Source organism: Sinocyclocheilus grahami, unplaced genomic scaffold, assembly GCF_001515645.1.
Source record: "Sinocyclocheilus grahami isolate Dianchi unplaced genomic scaffold, SAMN03320097.WGS_v1.1 scaffold48.1, whole genome shotgun sequence".
Taxonomy (NCBI): Eukaryota; Metazoa; Chordata; class Actinopteri; order Cypriniformes; family Cyprinidae; genus Sinocyclocheilus; species Sinocyclocheilus grahami.
This window is the reverse complement of record NW_015505227.1, coordinates 2,756,216-2,779,808: the sequence shown is the minus strand read 5'-3', so window position 1 is coordinate 2,779,808 and position 23,593 is coordinate 2,756,216. Positions and strand designations below refer to the sequence as shown.

The following is a 23,593-nucleotide window of genomic DNA, read 5'->3' as shown; positions in this document are numbered from 1 at the left end:
ATAATATAAGGACAATTTGGAATTAATCCAACTTTTTTAACATTAAGCAATCAATTTATTAAAATCCTGCTCATAAAAAGTATTTTACATGATAGGTATACTTTTTCTTCAAGATCATTTTCATAACAATTTTCGTAACAACAAAAATACTCATTTCAGACATTCTAATGCAGTGTCACGTGATCCTTCAGAAATCATTTTAAGATGACACACACACACACACACATATATATAATAGTAATGCTACCTTCAATGCATCCTTCATTGCACTTCTGAAGCTTTAATAACGAGTATGGCACATTCAAATGCTTTGTGGTTGGAAAGATCAAGAGACTAGCCAGCTTGGTGATAATGATATTTTTGTATATTTTTGGCCTTTTTCAGTAAAATATGCAACAAAAGGTTACAAATACAACTGAAATTGCAACAGCTAACATGGTATTTTGAGAATTCAATAATGACCGACAATACGGAACCTGTAGGCCTAAAGTAAAAGGAAAATTATGCTTCATGTGATAAGATCTAAATTAACTGGTTTATTATTCAGCTAATATGTTACACCAAATAAATATATTTTAATTTTTTTAGGCTATGTCGAATTATTCAACACTTGACCGTTTTTTATTTTTATTTATTTATTTTTATTTTATTTATTTATTTTTGTAAAACGTTTAAAATAATATTTTTCTCTAGGTGGATATCTAGGCTACTATGGTTGTCATCTACTAGCAAATTGGGCTTTGACATTTGACTTATATAAGTGGAGGCCCTGTGGCTTTCTGCCTGAAAACTTTATCATTTATTTCTCCAAACGACTTTGCCTACACACTTTCCCTTGATTGCTTTCCCGTTGACTGTATGCTCTGTGAAACCTCTCCATTCCCCGGCTCTCCTCATACATTCAGAGCCCTGTCGCCGTGTTTACCCTTCGCGAGGACAAATCGTATTTTCTCCTATCCCGTGCTCCCATCTCGGGCGTTCTGAACGGCACGGAGGTTTATTTGTTTAGGAGAGTGGCATTTATTTTCCGCCGTCTCTGTTTGGGCAGATGGCGGGTCTCGCCGCGCCAAGTGGATCCGGGTGTTTATTTGAAATGGGGCGTGCGGCACGCGAGGGTATAGAGGAGCCCCGCGGACCATGTGTTCCTCTGGGCGCCCTGATTGGGTGACGCAGAGTTGGCAGGCGACCTGACGAGAAACAGGAGACAAACCGCGGGCCGTCTCTCTATGAGCTCAGGCCTTCCATGTGGCCTTGGATCTGCTTGAAGCGCCTGGCTTCATGGATGAATTCATTTCATGAGATCTCGAGATCCAGCCCAACACATTTTTTAATATGATTTTAAGTCCATATGACAGCGCGGTGTAATTTGGTATGATACTTAAGGAAAGGACCATGATAGTTAAATAACACAGGCTTCCAAAATACACCATAGGCCTACTATTCAGCTCTTCCAAGAAACGGATGATTAAAATAGTTAATTTCATACTTTTCTTTCAGCAGTTTGAGTAATAGTTAATATTCTGGAGGAACATGCCAGGATGTCATGAACACTTGATTTATTAATCGCTCGCTAAAGCTTGAAAAATAGGTTTTCATCAGTTATTTTACCTTCATTTTCAAGATTGTAATCTTACTGATTTTGATTTTTCCATGCTTTTTCTTTAGTTCCACTGTGGTAAATAGAGAAATTGTTAAATTGTTCACTGGATTAAAAGTGAAACTGTGTGTACATTTGGTATGCATGAAATACTTGTCTTTTCTAGAATGTGTTGAGTTGATAATCATAAATATAGCAGTTTTAAACAAAAATGTTGGCGGTAAAAACTGTTAACAATTTATTTTTGTGTTGAGGGCCTTCGCTGATTGACAGCACACATTAAATTAGCCACACCCCATAGGTTTAGCCCTGCCCTGCATTTGAGAACGTCATTTTTTAGAGGAACCAATCAGTAAAGGACCAATCCATCAATGTCAGCTCCTTAGCCAATCAGGGAGAGTATGCTAAACAGCTGCCAACCAATCACGCTTAGTTTGTTCACTCCATCTCCTATATATGCAGCAACCCCTTGCTGTGCTGCATGAGTTGACTGAAAATGTGAGCAAGACCAGACTTTAATGATTTGTGCTGCTGTTCTGGTGACTATGGATTTTAACTTCCGTAACTGAAAACAAAGGAATTATTTCAGATGATTGAACTGTGATGTGAGGCTTGTCTTATTTGGCAGAAATGCAGTCACAACCATACATACATAAACATACGAATACACAAGACAGGCAAAATTGTCATTTTTGTGTCACATACACGTCCAATCACCACAGTTCACCATGTCTATAAAGGTTCATTCTGTTAGGACCACTATCGTCAAAGATGATTGACAATTAGCATACAGTTTGGATTGGCGGTATGGTTCTGTTCTGGGCAAGAACTCCCTGCATGGAGGCCATGCAGCCTAGCATGGATGAGAGCAGGGAGAGCAGCGATAACCCCCAGGGTAAACAGAATAGAACTAACATAAATGTATTGCAGATATTGTTAAAGTTCAATAATTTTATGTACACATTTTAGAATTAGTCTGATTCAAAGGAGAATCAGAAGGCTGAATCCCGACAGACAGAGGAGGAGTTGGGGATGGAGGAGGGTAATTAGCTATTGAGCAATGCGAAAACTGCTGATACTACTGCGGGACCTTATATGTGAATGCTTAGACAGGTGTCGTAGTCTCATAGGTAGATGGGGATCAGCTGAAGGTCAGCTGATGTGAGCTTGATTAACGTGACTTGCCAGAACTAACGCTACGCTTGATAACTACCATACAGTCTCTTTCACACAAACTCTCTCTCTTTCTTTTATCCATAACCTATTCCGAACAGACTAGCAGTATAGTTTCCCCACGTCAAGCATGACACCATGCCAATAAGTGAAGTATGAGGAACAGTTCAAAGGTCTCACCATATGCCAACTGGCTCCTTGATGTAAAAAAAAAAAAATCCACATTGCCTCTACTTCCCAGATGCCACTTATGCCCAATTACGGGTGACCATGTGACCAATCAGTGTTTCAGAACTGAACCCCCTCGTAATTCATTGATTTATAGAGTCCGTTGGATGTTTTGATCAATATTATATGCCCTGTTTTAAAGCTCACTTTTAGATGATGCACACCATGATGTGTGTGATTGACTTACTTTAACAGATACTTTTATTTTGAAGATTCTCCAACCATACACATGTACAGTGGAACAGAATGTTGTTTACTGGGACAATCTGTTTATATTAAATAATGTTATATTTTAAATATATTTAACACTACTATAATATAATATAATATAATATAATATAATATTACTACACTACCATTGGAATATTCAGGGTCAGCAAGATTTTTTTATGCTTTTAAAAGAAGTCTCTTATGGTCATGCAGTCACAACCATACATACATAAACATACGAATACACAAGACAGGCAAAATTGTCATTTTTGTGTCACATACACGTCCAATCACCACAGTTCACCATGTCTATAAAGGTTCATTCTGTTAGGACCACTATCGTCAAAGATGATTGACAATTAGCATACAGTTTGGATTGGCGGTATGGTTCTGTTCTGGGCAAGAACTCCCTGCATGGAGGCCATGCAGCCTAGCATGGATGAGAGCAGGGAGAGCAGCGATAACCCCCAGGGTAAACAGAATAGAACTAACATAAATGTATTGCAGATATTGTTAAAGTTCAATAATTTTATGTACACATTTTAGAATTAGTCTGATTCAAAGGAGAATCAGAAGGCTGAATCCCGACAGACAGAGGAGGAGTTGGGGATGGAGGAGGGTAATTAGCTATTGAGCAATGCGAAAACTGCTGATACTACTGCGGGACCTTATATGTGAATGCTTAGACAGGTGTCGTAGTCTCATAGGTAGATGGGGATCAGCTGAAGGTCAGCTGATGTGAGCTTGATTAACGTGACTTGCCAGAACTAACGCTACGCTTGATAACTACCATACAGTCTCTTTCACACAAACTCTCTCTCTTTCTTTTATCCATAACCTATTCCGAACAGACTAGCAGTATAGTTTCCCCACGTCAAGCATGACACCATGCCAATAAGTGAAGTATGAGGAACAGTTCAAAGGTCTCACCATATGCCAACTGGCTCCTTGATGTAAAAAAAAAAAAATCCACATTGCCTCTACTTCCCAGATGCCACTTATGCCCAATTACGGGTGACCATGTGACCAATCAGTGTTTCAGAACTGAACCCCCTCGTAATTCATTGATTTATAGAGTCCGTTGGATGTTTTGATCAATATTATATGCCCTGTTTTAAAGCTCACTTTTAGATGATGCACACCATGATGTGTGTGATTGACTTACTTTAACAGATACTTTTATTTTGAAGATTCTCCAACCATACACATGTACAGTGGAACAGAATGTTGTTTACTGGGACAATCTGTTTATATTAAATAATGTTATATTTTAAATATATTTAACACTAATATAATATAATATAATATAATATAATATAATATAATATAATATAATATAATATAATATTACTACACTACCATTGGAATATTCAGGGTCAGCAAGATTTTTTTATGTTTTTAAAAGAAGTCTCTTATGGTCACCAAGGCTGCATTTATTTAAACAAAAATACAGTAAAAACAGTAATATGTAATATAGCAATATAATGGGGAATCAGGCCAAAATGCCAATTTCGGTGACATCAGCCCCTGATATTCATAATGTGGATGGGTGAAATAGCCCATAATGAAAATCTCTTTCTATTTATAAAACCTAGTATAGTTTGTAATGCTTATTTAAAGATTCTCCAACCATTTACACATATACATTGAATTTTGTTTACTGGGACAATACATTTATAATTTATATTTTAAATTTAATGTAATGTAATGGGGGATCCAGCCAAAATGCCAGTTTTGGTGATATCAGCCCCTGAAATGTATAATGTGAGAGGGTGAAATACCCCATAATGAATATGTCTTTTATTTGTAAAACCTGATATGGTTCATAATGTTATATTATGGCCTATAGTTTATGTATTATCACATATATATGAGTTGAAATTTTATTTTGTTTGTTTATTTTAACAAACTGATTTTTATTATTTAACTATTTGAATTTAATTATTTGACATCATATGACACAGAGTGAATGGCTAGAAAAATATTTAAAATTTAAAATTTAAATCAGAGGCATTACACCTTAACAGTTTTTTTCCATATAAAACTGGCAGGAACTTAGTAAGGTGCCAATGAGACGTGGAAAAAACATCAGGTGAAAAGTGACAAGACGCAGCCATGTATAAACATAACAGAATTGACAATATACAGTATACAGATCTATTCGATTAAGATTATTAGGATTTTAGATATCTAAAAGTATAGGTTTTCTTCATCTTCACCTGTAAAAATTTTTGAGCTTGTAAAAAAACAAACAAGAAATGCCTTTGGCTGTCACACTTGATTAACAGCAGTCAGTCGTTGAATTATAAAATATGTGGTAGAGCATACATGAAAGCATTTGTTTGACTGTGAAAACATACAGCTTCATGTCATTTATGCTGAAGTTTGTCTTTCATCGTGTCAATAAACTACTCGGTACAGAGGAAACAAGGTCAGTTTTCTCATGGCAAAAATGAGAAATATGTAGACAAATCTTCTCAAGGTTAAGTACTTGAGGAAATTAGCGTGCAGTTGTGACCTTGTGGAGGACTGTATTTTGGGACGAGCCCACAGTGTTGCGTGTCTCTATCCCATGAAGAGGGCTGTGACAGATGACGGGCATTCTTTCATCCAGCGCTTCTTCACTTTGAAGCACTTTGTGAGCAGCTGCAAGCGATCTGAAATCTATTAACACCCGCTACTCTCACAAAAACACATTTCCTGAGGATGTGAAGATGCAGTGACGTGTGTGTGTGTGTGTTCGCTTTATGACCCCTCTGTATAATTACATGCAGGAAACATGATGCCAATGATGGATTTCTACAAGGGTTAAAAATACGTCCATGATATGTTTGGGGAAAAGGATGCTGCAAAGAGATGCTTGTTTGCTACTCCTATCACTGTAAAAAAAAATTACGGTAATATACCGGCAGCTGTGGTTGCCAGAACTTCACCGTAAAAAATATGGTAGCAACATTTTAGGTTTTACAGACTTAACTTAAATTCACAATAAAATACCGTATTTCATTAACTGATGTAATGTTAATAAACCAACATATTGAAGTGTTAATATCTGTTTTGAACCATTGTAATGAACTGATAACCACCAAAAGCTGGTGGTGATGACAAAGTCACATGATGAACCAAAGCTCATCACAAACAGCTTCACTACGAGCTGAGGAGGGCAATACTTATATATAGAAGGTGCACACAGTCTCATTCACACAAACACTAAACTCCATCATGGTGACACACACGATACTGAAAACATGCAATAAACATTCATTTAACAACATTAGATGTAAGATTGAACCCTAATGTACACAACTGATAAGAAAAAACTAAGAAGAAACATGTTATTTCAACAAAAAAAACATAAAATATGAAGTGTCATGCAGGGAATTCTGGGAGTGTCAATTTGCAGTTTTTCACTGTAAATTATACAATTAAGTTTTCTTTTTCACTTCCGAAAATATTTTTTAACAGTATTTTACTGTGAAATTACATTAAATGTAATTACATTTATTCACCGTATATAGTATGGAAACTTACTGTTAACCAGTTAACCGTTTTTTACTGTAGTATTTTTACAGTATTTTACTGTTAAAATCAAAATCATTTTTTACAGTGTAGCTGATTTTAGATGGTCTCACATCCTGGCCAAGCTGGTCTGATTTCCCAGCCTGGTTTAACTTCTAAACCCAGCCAACAAACCAGTCTGACCAGGCTGAGTGACTGAACAAGCTCAGCAACCATCTTAGGCCTTAGGTTTAAAGGGATAGTTCACCCAAAAATGAAAATTCTGTCATCATTTACTCACCCTCACCTGTACGACTTTCTTTCTTCTGTCGAACACAAAAGAAGATATTTTGAAGAAAGCCATTGACTTCCATAGCATACTTTCCATACCATTGAAGTCAATGACTATCAGCAACTGTTTATATATCTTCTTTTGTGCTCAATATATAGAATTTACATTGAGCACACGTGCTTTAGGTGCGGAGAGTCTGGCTTTTTCAAGTTGACGGTGTAAATGTCCATTTTCCACTAGATGGCGATTATGACAAACACATCACAATCACTCACCACTCCTGGAAACTTACAATCAGGGCTTTAAGTCAACATCTGTAAAATATCTGTGCTTCTGAGAAAACACAATCAGTGACAGTATTAGTTATACTGTGCAGTTTCCCCCCAATTTTAAACGTTTGTTCCCTTCCATTTAACTTTTTACATCAATTAATGTCAATTCTACTCGGTTTCACAGGTTTTTGTACTTTTAGCTTGATTTTATTTACCGACTGTGTTTGGGGGTAACGCATTACAAGTAATGCGAGTTGTGTAATCAGATTACTTTTTAGCAGCTAGTAAAGTAATGCATTACTTTTTGATTTACAAGAAAATATCTGAGTTACTTTTTCAAATAAATTACGCCAGTTACTTTGTTTTGCCATGTATTGACTGAGAGCCCTCCTGTCCCCATGTTGAGAGAAATCAAGAGTATAAGTGCAGAGGCTTGTGTAAACATGCTGCGCCGAGTAAACATGAGGATACTGTAATTCTAGACTAAATATCAGCATGTATTTACTCATCTCACTTGGACAAAAACAGATTCAGTATTCCTCCAAATGAATAAAAACAGTCAAATGCAAACTCAGGATTACGCAAACATGTTAAATAACACGAATATCCTTTATGCAGCCTATTTAATTCCATTTTATTAACCAGTATGTTTGCTGCTGACCTTCGATGATCAACCGTACTAATGAGCAAAAATGACTTTATAACATTTGTGTTTCTTTGTATTTTTTGTTTCTGAAGAGAGAACAATGAGGTCAAGGCAGATGAGAAAAAAGTAACGCAAAAGAAACAGAACACATTACTTTCTATAACGAGTAATTGGTGACTTTTTTAGGCAGTAACACAGTAGTTTTAAAAGTAACTTTCCCCAACACGGTTTACCAATAAACAATAAATAAATTCAATTCAAACTCGTAAAAAATGCAATGACTTTCAGCACTGCAGTCACTATACATCACTGATTTATTTATTTAAGGCAACAGTTAAACTTAACTTTTTAATTTCAGTTAGCATTTTTTAACACTGCATGCAATATGTTTGCACAAGACCTTACAATGCTCTTTTGTAACTATTATAGGTATTTTTTTAAACTCATGACTTCATGGAATATGTGTACTTTAAAAAAAAATGGACCTAAAACCTAAACCTAAAATACACACTTTATATTTTATGGATTATAACCTGAAATCTTGATGTTTACAAAAAAAAAAAAAAAACCTTTTGAAACATTTCTTGTGGCTGATTTGAAGGGATTTCCTGTAAACTGTTTAAAAGAATACCTGCATGTGAATTTTGACAGCAAACTTCATGATATGGGGGAAATAACTCATAATGTATGATTACAAAGGCACAAATTAATTAATAGGAAGAATACAACAATAACAATATTGCTGGGCTTCTAATAGGAGTAGTTATTTATTTTGCTGGGAGGTGGGTTCCCCTTTCTTCATTATCTTTTTCTTCATTTTTTTTATTTAATAGCATTTAATTAATTTATTTAATTGTATTAATTTATTTACAAAATACAAAATAAATCTCTCTCTTTTTAACATATGAATAAAGAGATAAATTAATGCACAAATAAATAGGCCAGAAAGTTGGTATTGTGGCGGTACACCGAGGTCACAACCTGAACAGGAGATGAAAGAAAATGGTTTTATGGCATGGAGGAAATAAAGTAAAAAGAGAGAAAGTAGGCTATGTGACCAGAGTTAGCTATAGTTACTGCTGTGTTCTGATCAGTCGCCAGCTCACGTGCTTTACGCGCCTCCAGTGCTTTCTCTTAGTCGCTATTTCGTTCTATATAAATCGGTGTAAAGAAAGGAGTAGCCTAGAAAATGACTAAAAGTTGTAACGATTATTTTACGATTTTTTAAATCCAGTCATTTTTTAGTGTTTTATTTGTTTTAGTGCAGGCCTATGGCTGCGATTTTGCGATAGTTAAAATGTTCTGCTAATAAAAAGATGATTTAGGCTAGTTTCAACATGTCTCAATTTTTTTGGTCGTGTTAAATGTATGCTTTTCCTAACGCCGGATGCGCATTAATCAACTTGTGCCCATGAATCACTTTTCATGATTTTTAATGATCACGATATGAAAAATACGAAATCGCTGTAACAGAAGTAAGCTGCAATTAATCCACTTTTATTATAGTCTATGGCGTAACCTACATTTATTTTTGTACACACCATTCTGGTTATTTTTTATGTTTATGGCGAAAAGGGTTCCTTTTCATTGCGTCAGTGATTATTAGCTATTATTATTACATGTGTGTGATCACCTAATACTGATAAGAATATAATTATTTGACATAAGAACGTAATTTAGTTCATTGTGGATTTTGTGTAAATTGTCATATCACTGTTTAACACATGTTAACTGTAATCTGCTATACTGTGTAAATTGTGCACCATTCTTAAAACATATAGTTTTTGATAGCCCTATTTATTGTAGACTGTGATATGGGCTAAGCTTTCAGTATCTGATTTTGTCGTCTTGACACTGAGCAAAACAAGTTAGAAAGGCTAATGAAAACTCGGCTACTACAGAATTTGATGTTTTATTTGTGCTAGTGCTGACCTGGTCAGATTCTGCATAAGCCGAAAAGAAAGAGTAACATGTGATTGGGTGTTGAAGTTCTCCCCGCTTTCAAAAGTCAACACCCACCTTTAATATCTGCGACCAGTCAGGCTTTGGCGATTCCGCAGCTGCGTCCCTTTGGTTCAGTCGTGTAGGCGGAGCCTCGGCTTGACGATTTCCATTGGCCAACGGCATCCAATGGCAGACCAAGCCACACCCTCTTTTTATTACTAATAAACATATGCGTATTTATGCAGAACATTCATTATGGAACCAATCTGATTGGTCTTGATTCGGTGTTCTCTCACCAATCAGCATTGTTGTCCTATTGTCATTCGGTCTCAAAAAGACTGAAACGACTCAACAAATGCTAAAAAAAAACAAACACATTTATTAGTTTTTAGTGACATTTTTGTGCATATTATTTTCTGAAACCATGTTTTTAACAAAAACATTTTTTTTTAACAAATCAGCAGAATGTACACAATTTGTTTTACTAGAAAATTAAATATATTGTTTTTATGGAAATGTTACTATTGACCAAAACACAACACTTTTTTTTTTTAAACCTACTAAATGCTATTACTTTCCATATTTCTAAAGTACACATAGGTGTGGCTTATCAGACAATTATTATTATTATTATTATTACTATAGTGGGTTATATCATTATATTAATGCCTCTATCTGACTATATCAATTTCATAATATTGCCTTTTCCCCATTTGAACAAAAAAACATACATTTTAAAATAGCAAAATATAGACTTAGTGTAACAGAACTTTGTAAATTATTATTATTATTATATTGGCAAAAGGTTTTAAAGCATAACCAAAATAACAAAACTGATGAAAGACCAATACAAGTTTAGACAATCAAGTTTAGACCTGTGACCATTTAAATGACAGGCTATGCTAAAAGAAGACATGCCTGTACCTCCTCTAAACTGAACAGCAGTATATCAATATTTGCAGAGGTTAAAAAGAGTTGTGATTGCTTTAAAGCTGCTTTGGAAATAGACAGGTATGTGTGGTTCAGAACCCAGTAAGCAATCTTCCTATCATATCATTTAAAAAACACAAATGACCTAATTTACTCTTTGGCAAAAAAAAATAAATAGACATATTTCAGCACTAAACGTGAGATGCAACTGCATTACTTCAATAATTAATTAAATTACAACTCATTAAAAAAGAAAAAAATATATATATTAAATTCCCTTGCAATAATTTACAGATTCCTTCAGGTCATGGAAAATGCTATTTTAGAATTGACCACTTGATCTGCTCCTTTGCTGACTGTAACACCTGAAATAAATAAATAAATAAAAAGGCGGATTATTAGGATCAACCCAAAAAATGTAACACACTTCAAAAAGAAGCTCCACATATGCAATTCAATGTGCTCTGCAATGTGAAATTATCTGCGTTGTTAATTAGTTAATTAATGTAATAATAAAATATAATGCATATATTGTGAGTAATAATAATAAATAATACGGTCCCACACTGATGCAATGCAATATGGTTTTAATAAACCATTCCTTTTTTTATTGCTCAATTTTTTTGTTGCTAAAGGAACACTATGAAAATGGAAAAGGAAAGTGGAATTATTTTATTTTGTATAATACCAGACTCAATAGTGCAATAATGAGGTGTACCCAGCTTACAAAAATATGTTCTAAGAACGTTTTGTTAAAGTTCCCATTAAATTATGTAATTGCTATTTCTGAATATTCTCTGAAGGTTCAAAACTGAAAAAAAAATTTTTTTTATATATATATATATATATAATTTTTGTTCTTAACTTTGAGAGAACGTTACCTGATATCTGGGTATATTCTTGATGATAAAACCTCCCCAACCACACTAACAAATTTATATCATAGCCACAAGGGGGCATCTGAAGACCACAATATTAGACTAGACAATAACAATTGCTTTTTTCTATGGTGATGCCTCTTTTATAATTAAACTTCACTTTAGAGTAGTTTCAGTCTATTATCGATGATATTACGCCTCTGTTGACACTCTGATATAATGTTTTAAAGATTTACCCAAAAGGCTGCATAACATTCTAAGAGCTTCAATGCACACACATGCTTACTTCAGCATGCATATATGAGTGGGTGTCCAATAGCACATATGTGTGAGTGTTCATGCACTTACATTAGAGGTGAGAGCCAGTTTTTCAGTGATGTGCTGTCAAGGTTAGAGTTAGTGGCAAAGGTTAGAGCAAGACTAAAATCAGTCTAGGTGTTAATGAAGAAACATTTCAGACTGTTTAACAAGCTTTGAGCTTTAAAAAGTTTCATGACAAAGATGTTAAAAGGTGGGAAAATTCTGTGCGTGTTCAAACTGTGTGTTCAATACCTGTGCCACACTCTGTTCTGATAATGGATTGTCATCTGCCTGTAAAATAACCAAAATCAGAATAATTATAATTATTAATAATAACTAACCAACATAAACCACAACCAACCAAGCCAGACATCAGGTAAGATGTTTCAAACTGTTACTGTATGCCAAAGCGAAGGTTAAAGGTCAACAACACACCACAACTCAACTGCTACTGTTAAACCTCACTAATGGACAAAAATAATGTCCCAAAGCTGTTGCAAAAATACACAGAACATCTGGAGCAATAATAGACCAAATGATCTGCAAATTTCTGCCTAATTTGAGATTAATGGCATTGGCTGATAATAATGCCAGCTTGCCCAGTTAACTGAAGTGTTAGTTTACCTTCATACTAGGGTATTTTGTCAGCCTTGATAATGGATATTTTCTGTTGTTAAATAATAAACGTAATCAAATAAAAACGTATTTTATATAATATTTACAAAACATTTACTTATGTATATATTGGCTTTATTTTAGCCATCAGTTGTTGTATAGATATTATATAAATGTCCATATTGGTCGATCTCTACACTAGAACAGAATCATCACTAAAACTGAGTCAAAAAACAAAACAAAAAAAACATCTAAAAGGTCACAGAATAAAATGTGTCCCAGCTGCTAAAATGTATGAAAAATAATACAGAAAATGTTCTAGTGAATTAAAAAGAATTTTAAAAAGTTAATTAAAAATCCATATAAAAAAATATATAAAAAAATAATTTACAAAAAAGTAATACTAATAAAAAATAATGCATAAAATGTAATAACATTTCTAATAAAAAACAAAAAAAAGTTCTAAAAATGCATTAAACATCTATATTTGTTGACCACTGTACTGGAGCAGGACCATCACTAAATCTAAAAAACATCTAAAAGATGACAAAATAAAATGTGCCCCAGCTGCTACAAATATTCATGGATAATATATTGCCATTTTTCTGCTAATAAAAAATAATACAGTTTATAAGTTTATTTTTTGAACTTTCTAATAAATAAAAAAATCATAATAATAAAAATAAGATTTATTTACAAAATACATTTGCCTGGGATTAGATTTTTAGACAGAATTTAGAGCTTAATTTAACTGTATTATCTATTTGTATTTTGTTTTGTATTCTATTTTGCAATGTATTTCAGTCTTATTTGAAATCATTTAATCATTTGAAATCATTGATTTTATAAGTGGATCTTAGCGTCTTCCCCCCCCCCTTGTACTGGAGTAAAAAACTCATAACAGCATAAATCAGAAGTGTGGACTGAGGTCAACTGAGCCGAAATCATGCCCGGTCATTGATTGAGTGAGTTTATGCGAGCGTAACTCAAAGATGTGACTCAGTGTCTCCCACTCCGAAGCGAAAGGTTTATGGTCAGATGTCAGCGCCATGTTTTCTTAATATTGATCGTCCGCCTGGGTTACAGCTGTTCCTCTTGTGAGCCTCACACACACTTGTGCATGCAATGCAGTTACCTGCCCACTCTCTCACCCTCGTCCCTCTCTCTCTCTCTCCCGTCTCTATCCGGCACTAAATCAGAGGGAGTGAGGGAGGCGGCTGAAGGAGAGCTACAGGAGCTGCCGCATCTCTCCTTGGGCCTCCATGTTACCAGTGATGTAATCAAAAAGGACGAAGCCATACGCTTGTTCTGACACACACTGACAGGGCAAGAGAGGGGACATTTAGTCTGTCTGTGTGCATGTATGTGAAAGGGACACATTACTTATAGTATAATGGAATTAAATCTTCTGTTTATCCCTCCTTTCCACATACACATTAAAAAAAGGCAACTTCTTGTCAAGCTGAAATGGTATGCTGAGGTAATTATAAATACAGAAAGCAGTAATTCTACACTGTAAAAAATGACCATGAATTTAACGGTAAAATACTGTAAAAATGCTACAGTAAAATCCTGTTAAATGGTTAACGGTAAATTCCCCTACTATATACCGTGAAAAACTGTATTGGACATTACATGTATTGGACATTAATTTTACGGTAGTATACCGTTTTTGGAAGTGAAAAAGACACGGTGAATAACCGTAAATTGACAGTCCCAGAATTCCCTGCGTTACATTTCATATTTTATGTTTTTTAGTTGAAATAACTATGTTTCTTCTTAGTTTTTTCTTATCAGTTTTGTATATTAGGGTTGTGTGTTACACCTAATGTTGTTAAATTAATGTTTATTGCATTATTTCAGTTTCATGTGTGTTACCATGATGGTGTTTAGTGTCTGTGTGAATGATACTGTGCACCTTCCATATATGTTATTATTTAAAGGCTGCTTGTGATGGGCTTTTGTTCATCATGTGACTTTCTCATCACCACCTGCATTGGGTGGTTATCAGTGTATTACAAAGGTACAAAACAGATTTCAGTACTTGAATAGGTTGGTATATTAACATTATATCAGTTAATGAAATTACGGTATTTAACTGTAAATTTAAGTTAAACCCGTAAAATCTAGAACGTTGCTACTGTATTTTTTACGGTAAAATTCCAGCAACCACAGCTGAAGACGGAATTTTTTTTTGCAGTGAGGTAAAAAAAAGAAGCAAGATAGAAACTCTGCTGACTTGCAGTACTGGTGTCATATCTGACAGCTGTCTGTGGTTTAATAACAAGCTGTCAAGAGCAGAACCCCTAAATACAGGAAACAAACACCGTCAGTTCATTACACAATGATATTTGCTCTTCTGTACAGTCTCTTACCCTGTAGTTGACCTTCTCAATGACCTGTTGGGGGTCACTCTCTAGGATCACCCTGTAAATAAGTTGAAGAGCAGCATATCAAAATAGAAAGTCGTGAATTTTATGACACAAAATTGCTAGCATTGAGACTTGTGAAATAAAAACAGCCATCATGATAATGATAACTTCGTTTAAGTCCAGTTTTGCACTCAGTGGCAAATCCTGGTATAGGCAGTATAGTTCTCCCTATCCGTTCTGCCCAGCCCATTCGTTGAAAGTGAATTATAACCTAGCCTTTTTCTGAATCATAATCATTAACGTTTTCTGTTCATCTTTTTGTGCTTCACTTCTGTGCATCTGAGCTGCTATTTGTTTGTAGAAGCAGCTTGTAACTTAATCTTTTAAGACCTTTTAAGACTTAATCTATTAAGACCTGTTAATAAAATATTTTTACCTGCTAAAAGCCAGTATATTTAGTCAAACTAAATAAATATTATTCATAAATTAAAGTAAAGGTTTATTTAAAAAGGGAATTTCTCGGAGATTAGAAGACCTTTATCATTCTGACATTCTCACATTTTTTTGTTCATTAATGTAACTGTAGTCTTATGTCACTGTATTGCTGTATTTGAATTTTATTTTCAAGTTTATCATTTATTTTACTTAATTGCAAATATAGGTAAAATAGGTCTTTATTTATAATTTATTTTATTGTTATATGCTTGACCTGGCCTAGAGCACCTAGCATTGGTACTGACTTCACTATACGATTACAACACATATTCATTTTACATTTTGTGCAATTTGAACAGCACATATACGCTACCGTTTCGAATGTGGGGGACAGTAAGATTTTTGTAATTAATATTTTTATTCAGCAAAGATGCATTAAATTTATCAAAAGTGACAGTAAAGACATTTATTTTTACATTAAAAAAATTTCAGGTAACATTACAATAAGCTGTCATTTGTTAACATTAGTTAATGTATTAACTAACATGAATTAACAATGAACAATACATTTGTTACAGTATTTATAAATCTTTGTTAATGTTAGTTAACGAAAATACAGTTATTCATTGTTAGTTCACAGTGCATTAACTAATGTTATTACACGGCTCTGTGGAATACTTGATTCTGATTGGTCAGTCGTGACATTCCAAGGTATGTTATTCCTCGATAACAACCAGTAAAAACTAAAAAAACCGGGTAACTGAAGTCGGCGCTATACGCTTGCTAGGAACAGTTTTTTTTTTTTCCGTGGAAGCTTTGCGTTTGGTCAGCTAATAAATTATTAAACTTCAATTCAATATTATGTGTATAACTATTTAATTATGTCATCCTGGACTCGCTCTCTCGTTTCATACAAACGCAGCTGCTGCCATTTTGCGACGATTGTTTTGTACACTGTAATGGATAATAAGATATAACGAACAATCTGGTAAGATTTTAAAACTTTTTCGTCTTAAATCAATATCTTTTATCGCCTTAATTAATTATGTGGTGAAATGTTGTGTAATAAGTGCTTTGACTGCACCGCATCCCTTAAATGTCCGTCTAGTTTGAACTTTCCACTTCCCGCTGTCTTCACGGAAGCTTTGCGTTCAAATATTTCAGCTCAAATCAATACTTTGTGTCTAATTATTTACTTATGTGGCAAGTAGCCGTGTAATAAGTGTGATAATGTACATCCAGCCGGTAGTTATCGCAGAATAACCCCCTTCAGGGTGAATCAAGATCAAGAACAACTGGCTGGATGTACATTATCCCTTACTTAACAAGCACAACTTTTGATTTTAATAATGCATTAGTAAATTAACATTAGCTAAGATCAATAAATGCTGTAGAAGTATTGTTCATGCTTAGCTCATGTTAACTAAAGTGTTACCAAATTTCAAATAAATGCTGTTCTTTTGAACTTTCCACTGATTAAAAATCCTCATTCTCATAAAATGTACCACAATTTCCACAAAAATATTAAACATTGGAAATGTTTCCTGAGCAGCAAATCAGCATATTAGAATGATTTCTGAAGGATCATGTGACTGAAAACTGGAGTCAATTTAAATTCAACTCGACTAATTTCTAAAAGAGAACTGTGTATTACTTACCCTCCATCGATGATTTCATCCACCACAAGGAACACTCCATCCATGTTATCCAACAGAGTCCTTTTCTCCACATTCTTCCTGTTGGAGAAGTACCAGACATCTGAGCACACAAGTGTTCTTCTGTGACACCACGTCCTGCACTGAACCAGTTTCTATGGTTACCACAGGAGGCTTGACGCCAATAATTCTGGGAATTCTGACGTGAATTAGCCTATAGGCAGCTAGGACCGCAGATATGTACAGACAGATGCCACATTCGACCACTCCAGACATGTTGACGCGTCCACCATCTCACAGCCAATGTGTGGTCACTCACAGTAAAAATCAATGGGTTTTCCAAAATGCCACAAGCCCACAACATTGTGCATTCTCTGATTGTAAAATTGTAATTCCCGAAGAAATGGAATGAACTTTCACAGGTGAGAATGCATTTGTTTTAATATGTATCAACTCTGTATTACAGGTTTTTAAACTATGGTACATTTTCATGTCGTGTTAGCGAACCGCTTCATCTTGTGGTGTTGTGATAGTTTACAAAAATCATCTGCTTAAGTCTATTGCAGATATGGATATAAATACAAGTGTACTACTACAGTTGCAGATAGTCAACTTGCTCTTGAGTGTGAACAGTTTTGACCGTTCCAATATGGCAGACAGCTTACGTATAGTGGCCCACAGAAACAGCTGCTAATAAGGCATCTAGGCCTACCTATACTTATCTATGGCTAGGACGACACATGATGTCAACAGAACTGTTTATAAATATCAAAATACACACTGGCCTCTATATTTTCTTAATATTAAATGGCCTCAGATTTCATACACTAATCATACAAAAGTTTGCTCTCGGTAAGATTTTATTTTATTTTTTTAAAGAAGTATGTTATGTTCACCATGGCTGCATTTATTTGATTAAATTTTTTACAATTTAAAATTACTTTTATACCATCTTTTATTATATTATAATTGTCTTTACTATCACTCTTGATCAATTTAATGTGTTCTCCTTGCTGAATAAAAGCATCTATTGCCTCAAAAATCAATCAATCTCACTAAACCCAAACTTTTGAATGGTAGAATGTGTGTATATATATATATATATATATATATATAAATCAGAGCATGAACTCACCTCAACATCTGACTGAGAGACTCAAACAAGCAGTTCAACACTGCCATCAGCATGAGCTGAGATCAGACAAATACAGGAAAAGAGAGAGAGAGACAAAAAAGGAAAAGGATGAAACACAGCTGACTTTGTTATTTCTGCATCCTCTTAGACAAACAAAATGTCACAGATGTCAAATAGTGTTTAAAACTGACCAGCTCTCCACAATGGAAGAATTGCTGTCACATGCAAATTATGGACAGCACTTCAGCCAATCACAGGCCAGCTCATCTGCTTACAGGACTTACCTCATTCTCCTGAGCGCTGCCAACTACATAGAAGAACAAGTCTATGCTGCTCTTGTAGACTATCGTCATTCCCTCTAAGAAAGCAATTTCATCTGCACACACAGAAAGAAGCAGAAGACAAAATACACAAGATTTACCATTTATTCATTCATAAAATTATGTATATTCAGTTAAACATTAGAGATATAGAACAAACTTTTACCAATCTATATACATTTTTTACACTTTTCGGTACAAGAAAATTATATATCTTTGGGAGAAAAAATTAATATCTTAATATTTTCTGGGATATATTGATAATGATAATTAAACAATATTTTGCTGAGTGCGTTTTTGTGCTGGTACCTTGGCTGGTTTAGGCCTGTCGTGGATGAATAAATATGACACTAAAACCGCCAGCATCTTCATGAGTGATTCACTGAATCATTCACTGAAACGATTCGTTCAAAATGCCTGATTCCTTTAGAAATTAAATTATTTGTTCAAAACCATATTCATTCAGGAACAAAATACTGCAATGTTGCTCTGAGATGCACAAATGTTTTGTTACGGCTTTGTTTTAAACTACTTTAATTGGCAAAAAAACCTGACAATATTATGTCTAAAATGTAACTCACTCAGTATTAACATCTTGTTTGTTGAACTGTTGTATAAAATAAAAAACACATTTGTGATCAGGCACATGTGCTGATATTCGGGAAAATGCATACTTGCTTGTGTGATATTACTTAACTATATGAAGAAAACCTGCAGACCAAGCCAACATCAAAGTTATTTTCATCAAAGTCAACTTTTCTAGTTTATTTTATTACTTAGTGCTCATACATGATAGATAGAGTGAGGCCACAGAGACTACAATGCTTGAAAGCAATATACAGCACAACAAAATAATATCACATCCAATTCTAATTTTCTGTTAATATGTACTAGGAAAACTGATCTCAGTTCAGTGTTTTACTTTGAGACGCTGTGTTAAAAGGACCGGGTGTCTGATTACTGAAAGTTTCATGTGAAGCAAAACAATTGCAGGCCAGAAGCTATTTCTGGCCCATCTCACCTAGATAAATCTCAATATGTTTGTCTGAATATCTGACTGAAGACTAAAAGAAAACTCCAAGAAATTTAAACCGAGCGGACAGTATCACCTTTCTCCAGGTTCACCTTTAAGAGACAAATACAGGTGTGTATTTTGACCAGTGAACACCTAAACAGGTGAAAGGATCAGGGTGGTTTTTAGTCCTGGTGTCATACTCCTTCACCCCACAGGGCAAGTGACAGAAACATCTATGAACTCTAGAACTGGTTCTCCACCCTGTTTTCCAGTAATCTGACCTGCAAGCCCCAGTGGAAGCTTGCAAATGCAAGTTCTAATGACCAAGGACCACTGTAAACTAGTAACTTGATCTGGGACTGATCTGGGACGCTTACTATTATACTTTGAGAGTGGTTGTGGTCCTAATTTGCACAATGAAATCTCTAAACTTCCTTGAGTTTACTATGAAACATTGATCTGAAGAGCTTGAGTTGGAACATAAAGCAGCCAATCAGGTCTAATCACTACAAGCAATACATTAGGCAGTATATTGATCAGTAAAATGCAACATAAGAGCTGTTTAATAATGAACTTACTGTCAGCTTTATGTGTTTTGTTGAAGACGTTCGTTTCAAAATTCTTCTGCTCTTTCATGGAGGGGTAGAGTTCTGGATCATAGTACTGAAATTGCACAGGAAGCATTTGTTATTACAGTACATGAATATGTATTCATAATGCTTAACTCATATTTCCACATTTTCATGTCTGCACATGCTTGTTTTTCTTCATAAAATGACTCAGTAAAAGAAGAGATCCTCTATGGAGCCAGATCAGCCTAAAAAAATAATACATTTACAAAACAAAACTCATAAATGCACAGCACAATTTACATTTACAAAATCTGATTCGTAAATTCAAAACACAATTCCTAAATACACAAGTAAAAGCATAAATATTTCCCCAAATGCTCACACAAATGCATCTTACCTAAATAAATGTAAAATGTTTACACAAATATGTATATATCAAGTACTTTAATTAATTTCCATCACACATTTATGAATGATGTTACATGCATTTATGGATCATTGAATCTGCATTTGCAAATTTTTTAGACTTTCCTGACAGGTTAAGATTCATAAATATATTTTTTTGGAGTATGTTCCGTTCAGCTAATCATGGTGAGCTTTTAATCCACCAATCAAAATGCTCCTTAGTGAACAGACTCAACTAAATAAATGTAAAATGTTTACACAAATATGTATATATCAAGTACTTTAATTAATTTCCATCACACATTTATGAATGATGTTACATGCATTTATGGATCATTGAATCTGCATTTGCAAATCGTCACACGTGTGTGGACTGCGTTGAATTTGTGTGCAATATTTTTGAGACTTTCCTGACAGGTTAAGATTCATAAATATATTTTTTTGGAGTATGTTCCGTTCAGCTAATCGCGGTGAGCTTTTAATCCACCAATCAAAATGCTCCTTAGTGAACAGACTCAAGAAGCTCAACGCTGCGCTTGTACTGTGCATAGTTCCATGATCGTGTCTTTTATATAAAGACATTTTAATGGGTACTCTTTTTTTAGCACCTGATTACAATTTCTACAAAATCACATTATGATTTATATCATGCGCACAAAATACCCAGTTAGCCTGCTGTCTTACACACCAAAGTCGCACATACCCTGTTTATTCAGATCAATCTACAGGTACATACCTTTGCAGGTGTTTTGAGGTAATTAGCTGATTAGGGTGTGACACCATGAATTTACATTATTGAACAATATTCTAATTTTCTGACACTGAATTTTGGGTTTTCATTATCTGTAAGCCATAATCATCAAAATTTCAAGAAATAAAGGCTTGAAATATTTCACTCTATGTGTAATGAATCTATATAATATATGGGTTTCACTTTCTGAAATGAGTGACAAAAAATATTGACCTTTTTCATGATATTCTAATTTTTTTAGATGTACCTGTATAATGTTATTAAATAAGTGTTAAATGTCCAAATATTTCATTTAACAACAACAATTATGTAATGTGTTCTGTTGTTGTTGTTAGTAGTAGTAGTAGTATCAGGTTCGCAGTAACTTTTGATCTGGCATTAAAAACAGCTACCACCACCTAAGGGAGATTTCGAACACACACACAGCGGAGAGATTTCAGCATGGAAGATGAAAACTAGACTCAACGAGTGAGTAAAGTAATTTTTTTATCTGATGGCATTGTCTTAAACATTTTAAATTTATTTAGGTAAGATGCATTTGTGTGAGCATTTGGGGAAATATTTATGATTTTACTTGTGTATTTTTGTTTTGAATTTACGAATCGGATTTTGTAAATGTAAATTGTGCTGTGCATTTATGAATTTTGCTTTGTAATGTATTATTTTTGAGGCTGATCTGGCTCCATAATCCTCCAGAGTTGCAAAGTTCATTTCCAACCCTGTGCTAACAAAACTGCTGTAACGTGGGGTTTTGGGTTTTATTTCATGTTCTTGTTTTCATGTCTTTTATTTTGTAATTTGATTCATGCTGTTGGTGTCATCACCAAGCCTTGCCCTCATGTATTTCTGCCCTATGTATGTGTCAAGTTCTGATTGGTTGTTATAGTCATGTGTCTTGTTCCTCATTGGTTATTGTCCTGTCATGTGACACTCAGTTCTGTTTGCTCATTGGTTGATTCTTGTCATGTGACCCATAGTGTTTGAGACAAATAGCCCTCATGTTCACATTGTTCTTTGTCGTGTATTAATGTATGTACCTGCTGTCAGTTAGTCTAGTCTGTTCATGCTACATCAAGTCTATTCAAGTCTGTTCAAGTCAAGTCAAGTCTTTGTTTGGATTTAGTGGTGGGCAGAGCGAGGCTTCGTGAAACACTGAAACAGTCGAAGCAAATGTGCCGATGCTTCGAAGCAATTTGACACCAGTCTCTATGGTGACACCTAGTGGTCATTTTTAAGTATTGCTTAAGTGGTTAGTGTGCACGACTGGCATGTTGTTAGAGTCTGTCTCTTTAGGTTCGAATCCTGGGTGAAGTATGTTTATATTATAATAAATGTTTAAAAGTTGTGTTTTTATTGTTCTGTTCTTGTAATGTGTTGTAACATTTCGTTGACAACTTAATGAATTCTTTGTGAATATGTTATGTCAAAACCAGATACGGTTCTCGAAACACTTGTGAAACGCCCCAATGCTTTGATTCGCCTTAGTCATGTGACATGGGTGTTTCGAATCACACTTCGGAGGAGTGTTTCGAAACATCTGCACTTCGGGATCTTGACACTGTGTCGAAACATCAGTTTTGCGTCAGCTATCCCTATTTGGATTATGTTTGGATCACTTTTACACTTTTACACATGTTTGTAAATAAACTGCACATGGGTTCTTCAACTTGCCGTTCAGTGGACTACTCATTACAGAATGCACGACCGTAACATGAACCCAGCAGTTAGCCTCCTCTGCCTTCGTCAAGGCGACAGGGCCATAGAGGACTATATTGCCGACTTTTGTGGACTGTGCTATTTGGTAGATTTTAATGATGTGGCTTTAAAGGACATTTTTCGACATGGACTTAATGATTCTCTTAATTACCTCATGCCTCTCCATACCCCTCACTGGACTCTTGAGCAATATATTGATTTTGCACTCCGTTTAAGTTGTTCCTCGTTTAATGTGGTATCTGCCACACCAGAACCTGTTCACAAGATGGATGCCATTCCAAAGTCTGCTCACGTCAAGCCAGCTACACCAGAGCCTGCTCACATCATGCCGGCCACTCAAGAGACTCTTCACAACATGTCCGCCATTTAAGAGCTTTGTCGCAAGATGGCCGCCACACAAGAGTCTCTTTGCAAAATGACCACCCTTCTAGAGTCTCGTCACGTCTCAGCTGATCTTCCAGAGTCTCGTCACGTCTCAGCTGATCTTCCAGAGTCTCGTCACGTCTCAGCTGATCTTCCAGAGTCTCGTCACGTCTCAGCTGATCTTCCAGAGTCTCGTCACGTCTCAGCTGATCTTCCAGAGTCTCGTCACGTCTCAGCTGATCTTCCAGATTCTCGTCACTTCTCAACTGAT

The 23,593-nt window shown here is 35.0% G+C and overlaps 1 protein-coding gene across 1 annotated transcript; it reads right to left on the bottom strand.

Annotated features, from left to right (window-relative positions):
• Positions 1-10,268: 10,268 nt before the first annotated feature.
• LOC107582936 (coatomer subunit zeta-1-like) lies at positions 10,269-20,199 on the bottom strand. Its single transcript, XM_016268960.1, has 8 exons — positions 20,094-20,199; positions 18,465-18,556; positions 18,181-18,236; positions 17,049-17,126; positions 14,959-15,010; positions 12,221-12,259; positions 12,017-12,049; positions 10,269-11,155 (listed from the first exon to the last, which is right to left on the bottom strand). The coding sequence occupies exons 1-8, from the start codon at positions 20,197-20,199 to the stop codon at positions 11,108-11,110; spliced, it is 504 nt and encodes a 167-aa protein (XP_016124446.1). The 3' UTR covers positions 10,269-11,107.
• Between the last annotated feature and the right edge of the window lie 3,394 nt (positions 20,200-23,593).